This window comes from Scardinius erythrophthalmus (assembly GCF_964197995.2).
Source record: "Scardinius erythrophthalmus genome assembly, chromosome: 8".
NCBI classification, from domain to species: Eukaryota; Metazoa; Chordata; class Actinopteri; order Cypriniformes; family Leuciscidae; genus Scardinius; species Scardinius erythrophthalmus.
This window is the reverse complement of record NC_138228.1, coordinates 12,288,382-12,310,282: the sequence shown is the minus strand read 5'-3', so window position 1 is coordinate 12,310,282 and position 21,901 is coordinate 12,288,382. Positions and strand designations below refer to the sequence as shown.

The 21,901-nt window shown below is 36.8% G+C and overlaps 1 protein-coding gene across 1 annotated transcript in view; it reads left to right on the top strand.

Annotated features, from left to right (window-relative positions):
* Nucleotides 1-21,901, top strand: part of itpr2 (inositol 1,4,5-trisphosphate receptor, type 2) — a 101,006-nt gene that overhangs the window by 55,266 nt on the left and 23,839 nt on the right. The window contains exons 38-45 of the mRNA XM_081372617.1: nucleotides 14,243-14,345; nucleotides 14,431-14,618; nucleotides 14,701-14,881; nucleotides 17,546-17,790; nucleotides 18,093-18,293; nucleotides 18,478-18,588; nucleotides 18,814-18,909; nucleotides 19,087-19,203. Of these exons, the coding sequence (XP_081228743.1) occupies nucleotides 14,243-14,345; nucleotides 14,431-14,618; nucleotides 14,701-14,881; nucleotides 17,546-17,790; nucleotides 18,093-18,293; nucleotides 18,478-18,588; nucleotides 18,814-18,909; nucleotides 19,087-19,203 (1,242 nt within the window). The remainder of the gene's footprint in view (nucleotides 1-14,242; nucleotides 14,346-14,430; nucleotides 14,619-14,700; nucleotides 14,882-17,545; nucleotides 17,791-18,092; nucleotides 18,294-18,477; nucleotides 18,589-18,813; nucleotides 18,910-19,086; nucleotides 19,204-21,901) is intronic.

Sequence of the window (21,901 nt, the reverse complement as noted above, 5' to 3'; positions counted from 1 at the left end):
GACTGTTTCAGCCCACACACAAATCCCACCAGAGCATTCAGAGCTCTTAGACCAAAGCCTACACAGACACACACACACGTTTAACCCCAGGGTCTCGCCAATGCCATATGCCAGCAGACCTGTTCTCACAGTTCTTACAGTGAAATAAAGTAGGATGTGGCGTTCCTGCTGCTACAGTTGGCATTTAAAATCTATATGAAACGTGTTCGCAACACATTTAACTTCTGTACTGGGACCTACAGTTGGGGACATTCAAGATTGAGACTATATTGAAAGTCTGGAATTCAAAATTTGGAAATAAGCAAACTGTTTTTGAAAAAGTAGAATAAAGAAACTTTGGTAACACTTTAGTTTAGGGTCCAACTACACCATAATTACTAATAACATTAACTTAATCAGTGCAAGTTTACATTTTATTTGATACTTGATCTAAATTAATTTAAATAAACTAAAAGAAAAAAAAAAACTAAAAGAAAATAAATGTAAAAAATGTCTAGCTTACAGCGGAAACCCACCAGTAGGTGGCGGAAAGTCACATCACATTGAGTCCTTGGGCCCTGTCTTACACCCGGCGAAATGCAGCGCCAAGCGCAACGCAAGTTTTTTTTGCTAGTTTCAGTCCGGCGCGGTTATCATTTTCACGTCCTGCGCCACATTGTTTAAATAGCAAATGCATTTGCGCCCACTTGTGCACCCGTGGGTGTGCTGGTCTGAAAACGAGGTGTGTTCTGACGCATTGTTGTAGGGCTGTCAAACGATTAATCGCGATTAATCGCATCCAAAATAAAAGTTTGTGTTTACATAATATATGTGTGTGTATGGAGTATAATTATTTTCTATATATAAATACACACACATGAATATATATTTAAGAAAAATGTGTTATTTATATATAAAATATTTATATATAATATAAATTATATATAATATACATATATATACACAGATATACATGCAAATATTTCTTAAATATATACATGCATGTGTGTGTATTTATATATAGAAAATAATTATACACCGTACACACACATATATTATGTAAACACAAACTTTTATTTTGGATGTGATTAATCGCGATTAATCGTTTGACAGCCCTACATTGTTGGCACATTGCTATTTTGAGGCAACAGAAATAGATTTTTTTGCTATTTAATGAGCGCGTTAGTAATGTGCGCCTATAGGTGGGCCCACAAGGGCGTACACTCTGCTTATTAAACACACAGGGATGCACAGCAGCACACAAACATGCCAAATATTTAAAATAAAAGGATTACAATGTAAAAGATTATTATTGTATACATAAAGATATGGTGGAATCCGGGTTGTCCCGTAGATGGTCGCACTTTTACCTCGCGCACAAGCAGATCTATTTGCGTTCTGGAGACGCGTTCGGTCTTTCCACTATCAAATTCCACCAGGTAAATAGCGAATTTGCCATGGCACGAGTGCAACTGGCATTTAAAGGGAATGGGAGATGAGACTCTGATTGGTTTAACGCACGTAAATCCCAAAACACACTCATTACTCATTATGAGAATAGGGACAACCCTTTTAGACCATGCGCTTATATCGTTAAAATAGGGCCCATTGAATCATTCATTCAAATCAATTAATTCAGAAACGTTGATTCATTCAGGAACGAAACATGGTGCTCGAAGATGCGTAACATGATGTGGCTTTTTTTGGAACTATTTTCATTGAAGGAACAAAAACAGACTTCTGTGTTACTTAATACTAATTGTTTGTTGAGCTTTTCTATAATCTCAATATCACATTTGCAATAAATTCAGGGATATATCAGCACTCCTGCTGTTGCTTAACTATTGTTATAAATGTAAAAACCAGGAACTGATTATTGGGGCATTTTTTGCCCTTATAACTTGAATTTTGGGGACATTTTTGTTCATTTTGATGCCATTTTTGCCACAAGCCCCCATTAATTTCAGGAAAATCCAAAGATCCAAGAGGAATCAAACCATTCAATCCCGTTTCGAGAAAGAAAACAATGTAAAATTAAAACAATTTAATAAGAGGAAAGGTTTGTAGCACACTTACAATTTAAAGTTAAATTCATTACTGAAGGTAGCCTATACTGATTTAAAAATGACTGATTTCTGTATAAATATTGCGTTGTGTTTATAAACCTGTGAAAATAGTTCCTGTGCCCCTGGCCAAATTAGAAGAGATCAACAAGCATTCTTTTAGCAGTTATCAAGCTAACGTTATCGATCAAATCCGTGCCAATTAAATTAGATCTGGAAAACGGGATTCACACACTATTCATTAACACACACAGCGATACCTCTTTTTAGCTGCAATGTCGTATCGTCGGACTGCAAGTTGAGGATACCAAGGCAAAATGTGGAAGGCTCGTGCCCTAGTTAAAAGGGTCTAGCAATGCCTCTGACTTAATCCAACCAAATACCTAAATTTAACGACTACCTTACTAACTATTAATAAGCAGTAATTTGGAGTTTATTGAGGCAAAAGCCGTAGTTAATAGTCAATAGTAAGAATTGGACCCTAAATTAAAGTGTGACAATGAGTAAGAAATTACATTTTCTATTCAACTTTCACTAACATTTAATTAGAAAAATACTCAGAATTTGAATAGTGTTTTTTTATATTCAGAGCAGTGTCTCTTTAATTAACTCTTGTTGAAAAATGTTCAATCTGTTTGCAAGTTTGCGTTCTGTATTCATGAGGATGGTGTTTTTTCCTTCTCACCCCGTTTAAATAAGTCATCAAGCATGGTGCATGAGGTGTGTGGTCACCATGGAAATAAGCCAGTACATGCTGTACAGCTCCTTTTCCTTTAAGAGTCAGAAAAACACACCTATAGATGATCCACAGGGGGTTCACAGAATGCAGCAGCAGTGAGCTTCAGTGAAAGGACTAACTTTAGGAGCAGCATGTACTCAGCAGCTTACAGTAGATCTGGTTCTTTTTTTATATGTATCGGTGTTAGTTTTTGCTGCATAGTCAAAAAACACCATTGGAAGACACCGTAGTTGTTACTCATGGGAATATATTTTTTAATAAAACGGTCTAAGAAGAATTGGAAATAATTACCTGTGGAATTTGCTTAGGACACAATGTCTGAACCTACTTGCCATACCACCATTATTATTTACTTACAGGACATTAACTGATTATTTATCAGACTACATATATAGGCTGCATTTATTTGATTTGACAGTAAAATATTGATTCAAATTGATTTAAAATAACTGTTTTCTATTTTTGTACATTTTAAATTGTAATTTATTCCTGTGATGCAAAGCTGAATTTCCAGCATCATTGCTCCAGTTTTCAGTGTCACATGATCCTTCAGAAATCATTTCTGCTCAAGTAACATTTCTTATTATTATCAATGTTAATTTTTTTTTTGCTACCATGATACATTTTTTTCAGGATTTTTGATGAATAGAAAGTTCAAAAGAGAAGCATTTTTTGAAACAGAAATCTTTTGTAACATTATAAATGTCTTTACTGTCACTTTAGATCAACTGAATGCAGTCTTGCTAATAATATCTGTAAGTTTTAAAGTGCATCTGTTTGTTATCCAACTTTTGTGAATTAATGTAAATTAGAAATGAAAAAAGCCTACACACATTTTTTTAAACTTAATTTTAAGGGGGTTCAATCTTTATTTAGGGATTCACACCCTAGTAAAGTGCTTCAGTGATTTGTGCTCTTTTGATACACAAAAAAATTGATATCTCCATCCTACATGCATTTATAACTACCTCAATGGAAGGCTGTGCAACAGATGTTATTAATGTTGGCAGTTTGTCAGTCCTTTGCTTATAAATTTGAAGTGGATTCATCATGCAGATTAATTGTGCATGAGACTAAGCATCTGTGAATGTGTACAGAGTACTGTTTGTGTAACATGCCATGTTAATGTGTGTAAATGCTCACTTTGGTGGGTTCCGAAGGTTCGGGTGTGTCCGAAAACAGGGCCCAAGCTTCCACTGGTCAGGCGCTGACGGCATACAGTGCATCTCACAAACACGTCCTGTGCCCCTAATGATGTTAGCCGATCACATGCCCCACTTCCGAATGACACCAGGGTCGGTCATCTTCAGGAATGGTTGTTTACGTCCCTGCTGTTTATCTTGGCCCTGCCTGCAAATCAACAATCTCTCCAATTGCTCTCACATGCAAGACTAATTTGTTTTGCTCCTAGTGGCACTGTTTATGAGGAGAGCCACATTGAACACTGCTGCCACTGAGAGCGGGTCATAAGAGACGTCTGGACCAATCGCAGAGGGTCAGGCCACTAGCCTGGGCGGATGCTTACAGGAACCCTGAGTTAAGAGTCTTCACTGTGAGAAGATTAAATGCAATGGGAGATTGATATTAGAGAGTAGCGTTGGGTTTTATGGCCAGAACCAAAGCCAGTGTAGCTTATGATCAAGATGCAGCAAGATCTTGAAATGTTCTATAAAAAAACAATTGAACAGATCTTTCAGATCAGTTTTGTGAACCAGATAAACTCTTTCAAAGAAAAGATACGGCTCAAAAGAATGATTCATTCCACTCGAATGAACAGAGCCATTAAGTGCATGAGTCATGTGGATCACTTTCATATAAGGGTCAGAAATGTACTTTTCCATTAAGGGGCAGCATTTGCTTCCTGGAATTGATTTCCTAGGGCATTTATTACCTTTATAATTTATATATATATATATACCTTTTTAATGTTTCTGTGTTGTCTTTTATGTCAGATACTTAAATTTAACAATTAATTCAGTCAATTAGAATACTATAAACTACAAAAAATCAAGGCTTCACATTGGTTATTTTAGTAGCATGGAAAAAAAATTGTTCAAACTGGGGATAAATTAAATACAGAGAGTGTGCAGATTGTTCCCCATTACTAAAGCGGTCCATCTAATTCGAGTTAACTCGCGTTACAATCACTGTTGTTTATGATGAGAGGATTTTTTTCACCTTGCAATGTTTGGATTTTTTATTTTTAACCGAAACTTGGCTCAGTGTTGGCAACCTGAGCCCTTTCACAGAGCTTGTACCACTGGACTGTGATTTTCTTAGTTCACCCCGTACCACTGGTTGCCGTGGGGGAGGTATTGCATCAGTTTTTAAAAAGAAATTTGACTGTCGAAGCATGAAGACAAACATCTTCTCAAGCTTCGAAGTGCAGTTGATGCAAATTGACTTACAAAATCCGGTGTTATGTGTGTTGGTGTATCGACCACCCAAAACAAATAAGAACTTTATTCCTGAGTTTTTAGGGGGAATCATGACGAAGCATGATAGACTCTTGATGATCGAGGATTTAAATATTCATGTGTGTTGTCCCTCAAATGTGCTGGCAAAAGATTTTTTAAATCTTATTGATTCATTTAATCTTGTCCAGTCTGTGACAGGCCCGACACATAAACATGGACACACCTTGGATCTTGTTTTATGATATGGTTTAGTGGTATGTGATCTTGAAATTACTGATACTGGTTTCTCTGATCATAAGTCTGTTGCTTTCAAAATTTCTCTATCATACCCTGTGGGGAAATCCTTTGTGTCCCCTCGCAGGTGTCGTACTATGAACTCTGAAACTATTGAAGATTTTTGTGGTATGTATAATGAGGTTGCCATTTCCAATTTGTATTATGAAAGTTCACCATCGCATTTGTGTGCGGATGAGCTATTATCTTCTTTTACTTTTGCATGCACCAATATTTTAGATTCTATTGCACCTATGAAGGCCAGACGTGTTAAACCAAAATTAGAACCATGGTTAAACGATTCCACTCGTGCTCTCCGTTGGTTGTGTAGACGTGCAGAACGAAAGTGGAAGAAGAATAAGCTCCAAGTTTCTCACGATAATTTTAAGGGCCTGCTGTCAAATTATCAGGAAATGGTCAAAACTGTGAGGGGCAAATATTTTTCTGATCTTATTGAAAAGAATCTCCATAATTCTAGAGTTTTATTTAGTACATTGAATGCTGCGATAAATCCTTCTGCCTCCAATGGTATTGATGTCTCTGTGCAAATTTGTGAAAATTTTCGCACACATTTTATGGACAAGATTGCTGGTTTTAGATCTTCTATTCAGCCATCTGATCATGATCCTTCAATTCCGCCGTCGACTGCCTCTGCTGTTTTTCACCAGTTTGAGCCTGTTTCTATTTCGACCCTGGCAAAGATTGTTAAACACTTGAAGCTTTCTACTAGTCCTCAAGATATTATTCCGACCCGTATTTTTAAACAGATTTTTAATGTCATTGGCCCAAGTATTTTGATCCTAATAAATTGCTGTCTGGCTACGGGTTCCGTGCCAGCCTATTTAAAACACGCTATAGTGCAACCTTTAATTAAGAAATTAGGATCCTTTAGATTTATCTAATTTTAGACCAATTTCGTAACTACCATTTCTCTCAAAGGTTCTAGAGAAGGTAGTTTTTAGTCAATTACAAACTTTTTTAGAGAAAAATTCAGTGTTTTGAAGTTTTTCGATCAGGATTCAGGGAAAAACACAGCACAGAATCTGCTCTTTTAAAGGTTCATAATGATATTCTATTAAGTGCTGATTCGGGATCCTCAACAATTTCAGTGTTATTAGATCTAAGTGCGGCATTTGATACAGTGGATCATAACATCTTGGTCTCTCGATTGGAACACCATGTTGGAGTGCGATGAATGGCCCTTCAGTGGTTTAAGTCCTATCTAACGAACCGTAGTTTTACAGTTAAACTTGGTGAATGTTTGTCGACTTCACCTCCACTTACTTGTGGTGTACCTCAAGGGTCCATTCTTGCTCCCCTTTTGTTTTTGTTATACATGCTCCCTTTGGGATCTATTTTCAATAAACATGGTGTTTCTTTTCACTGTTATGCTGACGACATGCAGATTTATCTGCCATTCAAAAAGAATAACAAGAACGCTTTAAGTCTGCTTTTGGACTGTCTAAATGACGTAAAAAGCTGGATGGCTTTAAATTATCTGAAACTTAATGATAATAAAACAGAAATTATTTTATTTGGACAAATCCTGCTTTTTTAATCTGAGACTTCTATCTAAGGGAAAGAGCTTTCTTTCTTTTAATGACCTTGAGAAAGTTATTCATGCCTTTTATCTTTTCACGACTCGATTAGTGTAATACTCTCTATACACAGGAGTTAGCCAGACAGCGTTGGCGTGATTGGAGATAGTCCAAAATGCGGCCGCTAGGTTATTGACAGGTACAAGAAAGCGTGAGCACATTACTCCAATTTTGTACTTACTCCAATGGTTGCTGATCCGTTTCCGTATAGAACTTTTAATGTTTGTTTTAAAATCCTTAAATGGTTTGGCACCTACATACCTTGATTCCTTAGTGAAACGTTATACATCAAATAGATCCCTGCGGTCTTCCGATCAGTCTCTTTTAACGATTCGAAGATCTAGATTTAAACTTAGGGGTCCCGAAACTTTGGAATTTGTTACCCGTTCACATCAGATTGGCTCAGACTATTTCGAGTTTTAAATCATTGTTAAAAACTCATCTATTAACTCAGGCTTTTAATTCCTCTGGGCGTTGAGTCAAAATTATCTGTTGTTGTTCTATGTTGTTTTTGTGTTGTCTTTGTATTTATTTATATTTTATTATCTCTGGAAAGATATCATTGATGCAACTGCAGTTGCAATGAATTGTGCTATATAAATACAATAAAGAAAGAAAGAAAGAAAGAAAGAAAGAAAGAAAGAAAGAAAGAAAGAAAGAAAGAAAGAAAGAAAGAAAGAAAGAAAGAAAGAAAGAAAGAAAGAAAGAAAGAAAGAAAGAAAGAGAGAATTCAACCAGTGAGCATATCCACTGAACAGCGGTGACTCTGATTGGCCTTTGCATTCATAAGCTCGACAGTAACAAGTGTGCACAATGATGCAAAAACTTAAAAAAAGTAAATCTGATGCAAGGTGAACAGATCAAAATGTAATTCTGCAGTCGACACTCTTCATCCATTTTCACATTTTACTTAAATCGCGACAATTGTAATAGATTTAGTTTAACTGTTATTTTTTTACCCCCTTATTTTGAATTTGGGGGGCTTTTTGTTCATTTTAGTGGCATTTTTGTCTCAAGCCCTTGTTCATTTCCGACCCTACTTTCATGTGCTTTTGCATCTTGAAAGCTTTCAAGCTTCAAAAAGGATGCAAAGGCACCATAAAGCTATATAATTTTCTCACTCATTCTTTCCCACTTCCCCGGTTTCTGTTATACCAGTTCTCAACTCTGAAAAGATGTAGCCATGGTGTTCATGTCTAGACTGCCCAATGAGATTTTAGGTGTATGGATTTTTCTCTCACACTCTTTATCTTCCATAAATTTGTTCCACTCAAAGTCATAGTCCTCCTTCCACCCTTAAGTGAGAGTGCAAGGTTTCAGTCTATTAACTTTACAGTGCCAATGAAGTTTTCTGAAGGCCTTTTGTGTTGTGGGTGATGTTTACAGAACTGCTTCAATAGTTAAAACATAAAATTACTTCCTTGGCTTAAATTAGCAGGCTTAAATTATATTATTATACTTAAACAGCAAGTTAAGCTGCATTTATTTGATAAAAAAAATGCAGTAAAAACAGTAATAATGTGAAATAATATTATTACAGTTTAAAACAGTTTTCTATTTGAATATATTTTTACATTTTCAAAATTTACTCCAGTCTCCAGTGTCACATGACCCTTCAGAAATCATTCAAATAGGCTAATTTGGTGCTCAAGACACATTTCTCATTTATTCTCAATGTTGAAAATGGTTGTCCATATACAAAATTGTGTGTGCGTGTGTATTTTTTTTTCTCTATTACATTTTTTAACATGTCCAAAACTTGTTAAAGAAAGTGTGGCAGCTGTAAGTTTAGAGCAGAGCCCCATGTGTTGTAATGGGAGGTGAAATGACTCAGGGTGTGCTGTGAGGCCTAAGACAGAACCTGCCTTGATGAGACCAGCAGCACAGAGCACCCCTCCCTCTCTCTCTCTCTCTCTCTCTCTCTCTCTCTCTCTCTCTCTCTCTCTCTCACTCTCTAGTTCTCTTGATCCCTCCATCCGAAGTTCGCAGTTACCTGCAAGACAGCAGCAGAGGGCTTTTTTTTTAAGCTTGCTAAAGCATCCCAGGCTTAGCCAGGCCAGCCGCAGTGTGGCGTGCCCGTGCACATTTTAAAAAAAGTCAGCCTGTCTGTTTCTTCCTCCCCACTGCTTTATCTATCCCTCCATCTTTCCCTCAGCCGCCTTCTCTCTCTCTCTTTCTTTCTCTATCTCCTATGTGCCTTTTTTTCTTGCTCTCGCAGTCTCTCTCTCTCTCTCTTTTGTTCTCACTTCACCTGCGCGGGTTTTTTTTTACATGCAGCAGCAGACAGATGAGTCAGGCTGGCACGGCTACCTTCATCTCTCACGTTCCTCCTCTGTCTTCCTATAAAGTCCTCTGCAGAAGTGCAAGAAAGACTGCAGCATCAGGAGACACTAAACTCCCCCATTACAGCTGATTTTGTTGGAAAGAAAGCAGCTTCTAGGAAAGCATGTCCAATTACAGTGAACAGGAGCAGGACATGACACGAAGAGGTCCCGAATATAGACATATATGGCTTATTATGGCTTATGTCTGAAACCTAAAGGGATGATTCACCCAGGAATTTTGTCATTGTTTACGGTCACATTGTTATCCTCACATCGCTCCAAACCTGCATGACTTTGTTTCTTCTGTGGAACACAAGATAAGATATTGTGAGAAATGTCTCACCAAAGTCAGTTGTAACCAAAACTGTTTGGTTACCAACATTATTTTGTGTTCTGCAGAAGAAAGTAAGTTTGAAACGAACATATGGGGTGAATAAATGATGACAGAACTTTAATTTTTGGATTAACTCTTTCTTAAATTGTGTGTGTGTATGTCTTCACAAGGGAAATGGATTAATAAACATACTAAATGATGTTTTCTTCAAAATGTAAAAATGCAGAACGTTTTCTGTGTTGGGTAGGGTTAGTGTTAGGGGATAAGAATACAGTTCGGACCGTATAAAAATCTTTACGCCTATGGAGAGTCCCCATAAAGATAGCGAAACCGAATGTGTGTGTGTGTGTGTGTGTGTGATGGTTTGTCCAGACTGATGAAGCAGACACAGTCTGTGCTGACTGCTGATGGGTGTTTACTGAGAGAGTGGGAACAGCAACAACACGTGCTTGTCAGAGTGAGAGAGAAAAGTGTCTTCTCTCTGTGGCAGTTTGTCAGTCTTGTGTCAGCACATGCATGGCCACACAGCCACCCTGGGTTTCATTATCCTCCTGTGCAACAGTGTAGAAGGGCAAAGTGAGTAAAATGTCATGGCTTGTCTGCCACGTTCCTTGTTTCTTGGTGCCCACAGGGGATTCAACAACCATGATTTGCTGTTAGCTAGTCGGTTGCAGGTGGTGTTTGTGGGAGGGACATTGTCATTCTGGGATTTAAATCTACAAAATGTGTAGAATTTGTTCACACTATTTTTAGTAGATTATCCCGAAAAGGGAAATACTGTATGATTTAAAAGTAAACTAATATATTGCTGACCTGAATTATATACAGTACATGTATAAGGCAAGGCAAGGCAAGGCAAGTTTATTTATATAGCACATTTCATACACAATGGCAATTCAAAGTGCTTTACATAGAAGAAATTAAAATAATAAAAAGAAATAAGAATAATTAAAACAGTTTAGAAAAATAAAATAAAATACAGTACAGCACAAACAGTCGGACGAACAGTGGCACAGTGCTCATTCAGTAAATGCACAGCTAAACAGATGTGTTTTGAGTCTGGATTTGAATGTGCCTACAGTAGGAGCACGTCTGATCTCTTCTGGAAGCTGGTTCCAGCTGCGGCTGGCATAATAGCTAAAAGCGGACTCGCCATGTTTAGAGTGAACCCTTGGTTTTTCTAGCTGATGTGATCCTAATGATCTGAGTGATCTGTTGGGTTTATATTCAGTGAGCATATCTGAAATGTATTGAGGTCCTAGGCCATTGAATGATTTATATACCAGTAATAATACTTTAAAATCAATCCTAAATCTAACTGGGAGCCAGTGTAAAGACCTGAGGACTGGTGTGATATGTTCATATTTTCTGGTTCTGCTCAGAATCCTGGCGGCAGCGTTCTGTATGAGCTGACACTGTCTTATGGTCTTTTTGGGAAGGCCAGTGAGGAGTCCATTACAATAATCCACCCTGATGAAAGCATGCACAAGTTTCTCTAAGTCTTGTCTGGAAACAAAGCATCTAATTCTTGCAATATTTTTCAGATGATAGTATGCTGATTTAGTTATTGCTTTGACATGAATACTGAAACTAAGGTCTGACTCTAGTGTCACACCAAGATTCCTTAATTGATTTTTAGTTGTTTGACCCCGAGAGTGAAGGTATGCGTTCACCTTGAGAACTTCATCATTGTTTCCAAACGCAATGACTTCAGTTTTGTCTTTGTTTAACTGAAGAAAGTTTTGACACATCCAACTGTTGACTTCATCAATGCATTGGCACAGGGAGTCAATGGGGCTGTAATCGTTAGGCGATAGGGCTAAGTAAATCTGTGTGTCGTCTGCATAGTGGTAAGCAATTTGGTTCTTTCTCATTATTTGGCTCATTGGTAGCAAATACAGGTTGAACAGGAGTGGCGCAAGAATTGAGCCTTGAGGGACTCCGCATGTCATGGATGTCCACTCAGACTTATGGTCTCCTATACTCACATAATAACCTAACATATACATAACATATATATATATATATGTTGTTGTTTTTTTCTGTGTTTTTCCCTCAATTTTTTTTTTATATATATACTGTATATTTATATATATATTTATTTTATTTATTTGTATTTGTATTTTTTTTTTTTTTTTTTTCATTGTTTTTGTTGTTTTATTTTACTGGTTCATTGTTATTTTTTATTATTGAATTGTTTTATTTAATATATATATATATATATATATATATATATATATATATATATATATATATATATATATATATATATATATATATATATATATATATTATTGTTTTAGTTTTATTTCATTTGTTTTTATTGTTTTTATTTTATTACTTTTTATCGTTTTTGTTCATTTAATATTTTTTGTTATTTTATAAAAAAAAAAATTATTTTATTGAATTTGTTTTATTTTATTTTATTTCGGACTCATTTCTGAAATGTCATGTCAATTATGAATTTCTGGTGTAATGAAAGTGGTGATCTTTGATATTTCATACTTCTTTCATACAATTGATATTTGAGCCACTCCTACAAGCTTTCGAATGAACAGGACAAACCGAGAGTCACACCTGTTGATAAATACGGTTGTCAATCGTAATTAAACTGTGACCACGTGAACAGTCTTTCTCTCCAAACTCAAAAACACAGAAAAGTAGCTGCAACCATTCCCAACCAGATGTATAAAAGCAAGAGAATGAGACAGGCAGGAAGGATACAAAGAAAATAAAAAAGCATTCGGTCAGGAGACAAAGGAAGGGAGAGACAATCACTATACCATCCCGCTCCTTCCGCCGTGTCTTCCTCGTGATCTCTCAGCAAGCCACCACCAGGTGTTACATAACTCTCTCTCTCTCTCTCTCTCTCTCTCTCTCTCTCTCTCTCTCTCTCTCTCTCTCTCTCTCTCTCTCTCTCTCTCTCTCTCTCTCTCTCTCTCTCTCTCTCTCTCTCGCTGTGTTGATCTGTCTATCTCTCTCGCTTGCTCTTTCTTGGTCTCTATGCCAGCCACTCTCCCCCCACCCTCTGTCTTTTTCACACGTTCAGTTTCTCTCCCACTGGGAAACAGATTTTCAAGGCAGCCGTCTGCTCTCTACCTTCAGCACTCGCTGTCTACCCTCTGCCTCCCTGAGGTTTCGCTACACTTCTGGCATAATTACAGCAATTACTACAGTTTATACTAGTTATGTAAAAGTTCTCCCATGTGAGTGTGTGTTTTTATCCAACACGGTTGGGAGGAAAACACGTGAAAGTGTGAAGGAAATCAAAACGGACAGGAAATGAAGCACTCCCTCTTTCACACTCTCAGAAAAACTGAGTTTACTATGAATATTTGCTGTAGGTTGTCAAAAAAAAATTTTTTTTAAATAAATATACTTAAAGGAATGTTCAGGGTTCAGTACAGATTAAGATCCATTTAGATCTATTTCTGTAAGTCTCTTATGCTTATGTATTTATTTGATCAAAAATACAGTAAAACCAATTTTTTTTTTACTTTAAATAACGGTTTTCTGTTTGGATAAAATTTTAAATGTAATATATTCATGAATTTTCAGCATCATTACTGCAGTTTTAAGTGTCACATTCTCCTTCAGAGAGCATTCTAATATGTTATTATATATTAGTAATATGTTATTAGTAAGAAATAATTGACATTCCGGCCTGTTGAATTGTTAAAAAATCAGGCACTCCTCGGGTGGGCAGTATTTTCTAATAATTCAACGGACCAGTCAATTATTTCGCTTATTCTACGGTTACACTACACCTCAAGACATTGTTCAGATGATGTATTTCAAGACATTTCTCAGATTTTTGTCCTTAGAAGGCCTAACCCTAATTTCTTAATTTCTTCTGGGCATCTAATCCCACACCTCCGTTGCTAAATCCAAAATGTCATTTTAGAGCTAGTAACGGAAGCTTCAGCCACTGATAGCAGACTAATAGTTATTAATGCAATTATTAGAAAGAGAGAGGGAGAGAGAGAGATTTAGCTTGTGAATTACCTGAATCTATGTTGAATCTATGCAAAATAATTTGGTGATGTGAAAGGAGCATGCAATGCGGTCAAGACCTGCCTGGAACTACTTTAGCCGTGCATTTCCCTGAAAATAATAGAGTTCAACAGTTGGGTTCCGGAAGTAAAAACTCTAAAAATCTGTAAAAACTGATTTTAAACGGTAACTTATAAACCTTTAAAGACAGACCCACTGTGAGCTACAAGGTTTATTTTGAAAATAATAGTGTTTAACAGTTGAATTCCTGGTTAAAAACTACATTACCCATGATGCTGGACAGAAATTCACACCAGAGTGTCGAAAAAGCAACACACTCCAAAATAGCTCTTTAGAACAGTTCTGTTCGTTAAACAACATTATTTAACTATAATAAAAGTAATTTGATAATAAAAGCAATAGAATGATACATCTGTCTATCTGTATATGGGGTTTCTTGAACATTTAGAATATGCCATATTGTGAGGATGACTCAACTGCCTTTCTCTGTTGTTTCCTCAGGGTACCACACTGAGGAAGAGTCTCCTTACACACTACTTTGGCAACCAGCGGCCCCACACCAAAGCCCTGGATTACAGCGGTGGGAGCAGTTCTTCCACTGGAGGTCTGGTACAAAGATGACCATTAGAAGAAGCACTGTCCGCTCACCATATACATCCTGACTCAACAGTGTGTTTCTGTGTGTATAGGTGGCTCTCCTGGGCAGGACTCTGATAAGCCAGGCACTAGCGTAGCAGACATCCAGTGTGCGCTGGACAACGTGGGAGCGTCCGAGCTGGTCATCGACCTCATCGTCAGCACTAAGAATGACCGTATATTTGAGGAAAGCATTCTGCTGGGCATTGCACTGCTGAGAGGAGGGAATACACAGATTCAGGTATATAAAGGTGATGCTACACATTCACAACATGCCATCCACAAGATCCAGATGATGTCATTTCCTTCATGTCTCCCTGCAGAACTCTTTCTTCCATCAACTGCACAAGCAGAAGAAGTCTGAGAAGTTCTTCAAGGTCTTCTATGACCGGATGGAGCAGGCTCAGAAAGAGATCCGCTCTAGTGTGTCAGTCAACATGTTTGAGCTCAGCTGCAGGAAGAGAGAAGAGGAAGGAGAAGGCTCTGGAATCAGATATAAGAAAGGTGTACTTCCCCTTTCTTTCATTAGAAAAATGTTTTTTTAAGACCATGGAAGGTGAATATGATGAAAAGTATGAAATGTTGGGTCATATTTCACCCCAAAATCAACAGAACAGTATAATAATATTTTGCTTTATGGAAATCAAGCAAGTTATTTATTTATACATTTATTTTTTTATTTTCTTACTATATATATTTTTTCTATTTTCATTTTGAGATTGACTCGGGAATGTTTCTTTGTATGTTTTCAGAATCATGAATATGTTCATGCTTCATACTGAAATACTGTAAATGAGTTCAGAGATAATTCAGTAGATCTAAAGATTTCCCATGGATAACAGATTTTTTTATTTCGCTACAAGTTTGATAAATGGTCTGAATGAAAATTGTGAATGCTCTTGGCTGAAAACTGAAAATGCTTTTTAAAAAGGATTAATTTTTTATTTTAAATTAGCTTTTTTGTATAAGTGTATTAATATTATACTTTTTAATGATACTGAATTTAAAAAATACAAGCCAATAAAATAAAATAACCACACTTTTGTTGAAAGTAACACTATAATTGGACAGAATATATATTAATATTAAATATCAATGTATTATTCTATATTTGGTTCTATGCAACAGAATCAGATTTAACAGATTTATTTTTTGACCAATTATTCAAATAATATAAAGTCCTACAGCGCTTTTATTATCAGAGCATGTGAGCAGATCAGTGAACGAGAGGCTAACGTTGTTTTCCCAGTGTTTCCTAGCATGGCTATACCACACCATCTTACAGCACATTAGGGCTATTGCAGTCAGAAACAAGTATAGACCTACTACTTCATAGAAATTTCATGTTGGCGCATTATTTGAGCGGTCGTTACTTTTCCAATGAGAATGAGCGGTACATGGGTGGAGCGTTCGCTTGGGCCGTAAGCAACTGAGCTTTGCGCATGCATAGAGCGGAATATTGAGCAGAGCATCACAACTCGCAGTGACAACGGCTAGAGCGAGAGTGAAACTTGAGCGCTGAACACTGAAGGGCGGGGAGGCATATATTTTCGGCCGTTTTTCAAAATGCCATTTTCGGTTCTAGTCTCTTGCTGAAAATAGAGATGTGTCCTAATTGCAGTGTTCTGCTTTATCATGTTTAGACCTAAAAAGAATGACCTAGACTCTCTAAATGATGTGCTATGTCTGAATTAGAAGTATGTCATTGGTCCTGTGAAAAGCCTGTTTATCACAAACAAGTGTGCCTTAATACATAGCTAACCATGTGATTGTAGTTCAGGCCTGAGGCAGCGTAAATGAAGGGACAGTCAGGCATATGAATAGTATCTGTCCCCATTTCAACTGCTGTGCTCCATATCCTGTCACATGAGGTCATGTGAGGGGTAGCTGGCACTTTATCAAAGGCCTGCTGTTAAAAAGCAGGGTTTTATTTAACACTTCTCATCGAGAGAGGAAAGATATCAAATTCGCCTAGTCGAACGGTGTAGTGCACAAGACATGATTGTTTGATAAGGAGAAATGTTGTTGACAGTAACATGGCAATTAAGTTTTGAATAATAATATTCAAATGTGCCTTAATATGTATCCAAAAACAACAAAAATATCTATTTCTTTCAAAAGGAGTACCTACGACTTACTATGGATGACTTTGAATTGGTATATCAATTCTCTAGCATGCTGAAGAGAGTCTATCAATATTGGGTTTTCAGTTATCAAGTTTAACATTCCACATTTGCACATAAAGTTTTTACGTTTAAGGATTTGCACTTAGTTTTGGGACTTAAAATTCATTGTTATGCACTAGGTCAACAAGAGACTGTCTTTGAGTGAATCAATCACTAAGTCAGTTCCTCAACCGATTTGTTTAAAAACACTTAATTCACTCATGATTGAGTGATTCATTTGCTTAAGCAAATCGTTCAGTAGTACTGATTCATCAGATTGTGTCTGGTTTTATTTGAAAATATTATTGTTATAGCTTGTAATATTGTCTCTGAGTTTAAGTTGTTAAATATTCTATAACAACCTGTTTATTGAACTATAATATAAAAGTAATACCAATAAATATCAGCCTGTGGCTTTATGCTTATGACCGAATCACAGCTCTTGATTGTGTGATATATTCCTTGATGTTGTGATAATAATAAATATATTTTATCAAAAGTACTTCCAGGTACAGTACCTAGTATGGATGACAGATTTTGAATTTGAATTGACCTTTGAATAATATTTTGCAAATGTTCTTTAATATTACATCCCATTCAATGTTGTTATATATGTTATAAAAAATTACAAATTAAAATAATTTTCAGTTATTGAAATACAGCTGAAATAAAATATAAATATTTAATGAAATACTTAACTTAAACTTAAACGTAAATGAAATGTTTCCTTGGCTAATAACTGAAACAAAATAATCTACAAAAATTATTAAAAAATAATTAAAATACAACTAAAGCAAATATAAATGAAAGCTAAATAGAAATATATTTTTAAAAAATACCTAAAAATAATATAACTGATTAAAAAAATCACTTACATTTTTTTTTTTTTTTTTAAATTAAAATATAAAAATAAAAGCTAATTCAAGATATTGATGAATACTAAATAAAACTGATTCCGTAACAATTTAATAATCAGAAGTTCATTCTTTCTTCTCTTATGAAGTTCGAGACTCCTTACACCTCAGAGAAGAGATGCGGGGTCAGCTTAAAGATGCCTCCTCGGTCACCTCAAAGGCCTACAGCATCTTTCGCCGGGAATTGGACCCCGAGATGGAGCCGATGGGGTCGGGACAGGACGGGATGGAGGAGGTGGTGGAGGAGACTCAGATGAGCCAGGCCATCACCATCATGAAACCAATCCTTCGCTTCCTTCAGCTGCTCTGTGAGAATCATAACAGGCACTTGCAGGTAGGTGATTTTTATTCATCCAATTTTTCTCAGCCTTAGTTTGTTTGACTGTAAACCATTCCAGTGTGCTTAGAAGTGAAAACCAGCAATGCTGCCTGTACAGTGTCAAAAATCATAGGGCTTTAAATTAGTGCTTTTCCATTGTGAGAACAAAAAAAAAAATTTTTTGTTGTGCAGATAAACATCTCAAGGGACCCCTGACCTAGTTATGGACGAGTCTGTCTGAACTGAGATACTAATTACTGCCACTCAGGACTTGACTTGAGTTATTAGTCAAAATCTTTCTGTTCTCTTGTATACAGAACTTTCTGCGAGATCAGAGCAACAAAACCAATTATAACCTGGTGTGTGAGACATTGCAGTTTCTTGACTGTATCTGTGGCAGCACAACGGGAGGACTGGGGCTGCTGGGGCTCTACATTAATGAGAGGAACGTAGACCTGGTCATACAGACGCTTGAGACCATCACAGAGTACTGCCAGGGTCCTTGCCATGAAAACCAGGTATTGATTGAAACATCATCTTCATTGGAAAATGGGGAGAAATCCGTTTCCACATAGTGTTAGATTTGGTACCAAAATTAATTTATTTCTAGCTTTATTAAAGATGCAAAAATTCTTTTCTACATGTCTAAGACATGATAAATAATAGTTTGGTATCATAGATTGTGTATTTCCTCCTCCGCAGTCATGCATAGCAAGGCATGAGTCAAATGGCATTGACATCATCATCGCGCTCATTGTGAATCCAATTGATCCGTTGGGAAAGAACCGACTTGACCTTGTGCTGGAGCTGAAGGTACTTGTTTGTTTGCAGTTAATCACGTAGTTTGAATAAGGAGGCAATTGATGTATAATACAATTTTACAGATTTTTGAAACAAATTGTTTTGAAGCATTGCAAATTTTTGATTTGGCATGTAAAAACATCTGCACTTTTAGCTCCAGGAGAAAAATGTGTGAATATTCTTAACTTCACAGTCATTTATTATTAAAAGGCTCTTTTCTTTACAATTAACTATCAGAACAATGCATCTAAACTTCTCTTGGCCATCATGGAGAGTCGTCATGACAGCGAGAATGCGGAGAAGATCCTGTACAAGATGAGACCCAATGAACTGGTGAGCTAATCAGTATCATACAATATTGCTGCTGTTGGATGATGCTGTATATCAGCATTCTTAGAACCTGAACGAACTGTTGTGCATGTGCAATCAATAAATATGGTTTAGATCATTTTTTATCAGCCAAAACATGTCTGTTCTGTGCTATAAATGCAATAATGTTCTCATCTACAGGTTGATGTGATGAAGGAGGCTTACGTTCAAGGAGAAGAGAGTGAGATTGATCAAGAGACATCAGATCAGATCAAACCTAAAGATGTTGGCCACAACATCTTCATCCTGGCCCATCAGGTAACATTTAGATGTTTAATGTGAGCTACCAAGCAGGTCTGTGTTTACATCAGGGGTAGTTACAGTAGAAAGACTTACATTTTGCCTTTGTTAAACCTATGATAACTAATCAGGGTTAATAGCATTGATTGGTGCAGATTAAGGGTACTTGAGCATAATGAAAAGGTTGGGAAACGCTGTCGTATGTGACTCAATATAACATTTAGTGATAGAACACATTGCAATATCTGTTAAAAGTACAAACCTACTGAAGATAATGAAGGATTAGATAGTCATATTGAAAGTTTGCGAGAAGTTCATGGCCATCAACGTGCTTTTCAGAAAAATCAAAAAATCCCCACACCAAAAAGGGATAGTTCACTCAGAATTCTTTCATTAATTACTTGCCTTCATGTCGTTCCAATCCCGTAAGACTTCGTTAATCTTTGGAACACAAAATGAGGATCTTTTTGATGAAATCTGAGAGCTTTCTGTCCCTCCATTGACAACTACGCAACTACCACTTATATGTGAATAAAAGCCTAAATTCAATCTGTTCATCATATAAAGGGATCGAGTCACTTCAGAAAATGTGGACTAAACCGCTCAATTCATATAGATTAGTTGTACGATCTCTTTATGAAATTTTTGAAGTGTCAAAATGGTAGTTGCGTACAGTAGCTGCCAGTGGCAGTGGCGTGGCGTGGGGAAAATTTCTGAGGAAGCCAATTAAGACTGAAGCTGTGTGTTTTAAGGGGTGGGGGCAGAAAATCATACGTTACCATTTGACCTATATGTTGCTATTTGGATGAACTATTAGAGCGCCCAGCATCATCTTACCGGGACTTACGCTTGTTACAATCCAACACTTTGAGCACGTAGATGCCTAAAATATGTTGCGCATACAGCTCAACTAACGCGATTGTTATAAAGGTGTTTGAACAACAAAACACATCCTCTTGCACATATTTGACAAACGGAATATCAGATATATCCTGCTATAGCTAATAAATTTGTGAAATTTTGAATAAAAAAAGGAAATAAAAGCTGATCATTCAGCGCTATTGTGCCTGCGGTGTGACAAGCAATGAAAGACGCGTCTCCATGGGAACCATAAAGTGATACTACGATCAATAACGGTCGCCTTGAAAAACTTACGTGTGAAAAGGTTGTTTGTAAGGCTTACATTTAAATGTGTCTTTGTTTTGTTTTGAGTGTATGGTCAATAAATAAAGGAATTAAAAAGATGGGCACAAAACCACAAATCTTCCGCTATTTCATTCATTCATTCATTGACGATGATAACGTGATGTGATTGGCTTGATGCCAACAAGTTCATGGCTTCCCTTGACACTGTCCTGACCAATCACAGGGGAGCAGTGTCATGACAATAGCGTCACCTGATTGGTTAGTCATTCTTTTTTTTTTCTATCAAGGGATGCCAACTCAGCCTGGCCTCCTCACAGACACAGGGTGCAGTACCATGTTTTCAACGCTCATTCACCATGTCACTTTTATAGGGGCGCTGTTTTACACATCATAAAACACTCAGTAATGAACGAAGAGAGACGATGAGGAGATGACAGAAGGATTGCGTAAACTGTGAAAACAAAAGTGTTTATTAAATGACGATTATATTCTGAAAAAGTGAGGAAGCCTGGCTTCCCTTGGCCTCCGCAAGAAAACGCCACTGGCCAGTGGAGGGACAGAAAGCTCTCAGATTTCATTAAAAATACCTTAATTTGTGTCATTTTCGAGTAATAAATGACAGTTTTAATTTTTGGGTGAACTAACCCTTCAAGGCCTCTTGTGAGGAAATTCTCAATCAAGTTGTGCATTTTTTCAGTTTCAATCTTCTCTTTCACTTCTAGTCTCAGCCATATGCCAGACAGTTTATATCTGTCTAACTGGCTGCTTTCATAATGACATAACTTTAGGTGTTCATCTATATCTGTTTTTTCAAACACAAATCACATCACACAGACGACTGAGAGAGAACTCTAGGACAAGTATGCATAGTTCTCTCACTGTTAGCTTTGCTGGAATAATATATGTTATGGCAAACTCTTACCATAGTTTTCAGTGATATTTTTGTTTAAAAAGTCAGGACTTTTACGCAGACCCTGTGGCTATTTTAGATGGACAATGGTTTGAGAAACACTGGCATATGGCTATATGATCTAGTTGAGGAGATTCTACTTCACTTGGACCATTTGCACAATGTTTGTCAGTATCATTTCCCTGTGTAAATTATCACTATTAGAAAACAAGCAGGGCCTGAGGACATAATAGTCGAGCGGAGAAAGAAGGAGAGGGAGTCAAAGGAAAGGAATAATCCCTTATTTTCTAATTTCACTGACACTGAGAAATAAATAAACAGAAATTACTTTAAATGGGACCTAATATGCAGCATTCACTTTTACATGATGTTTGAACATTAATGTGTCGACAGTGTTTGTACACAACCACCCTATAATGGTGAAAATCCACCTACTCCTTTTTTTATATTCCCCATAAATCATAAACAGTGTATTAAAATGAGTTGTTCGCATTTTCTACACATTGTGACGTCAAGACTGGTGGCCCCAAGACTGGTGACAGAATCGAACCTATTAGCTTAGATCCTCCCCTGAGTGAGCTGGGGGGCGGGGGAAAGCAGCTCATTTGCATTTAAAGATAGACACACGAAAACAGCATGTTTTTGATTCCGTTAAAATAG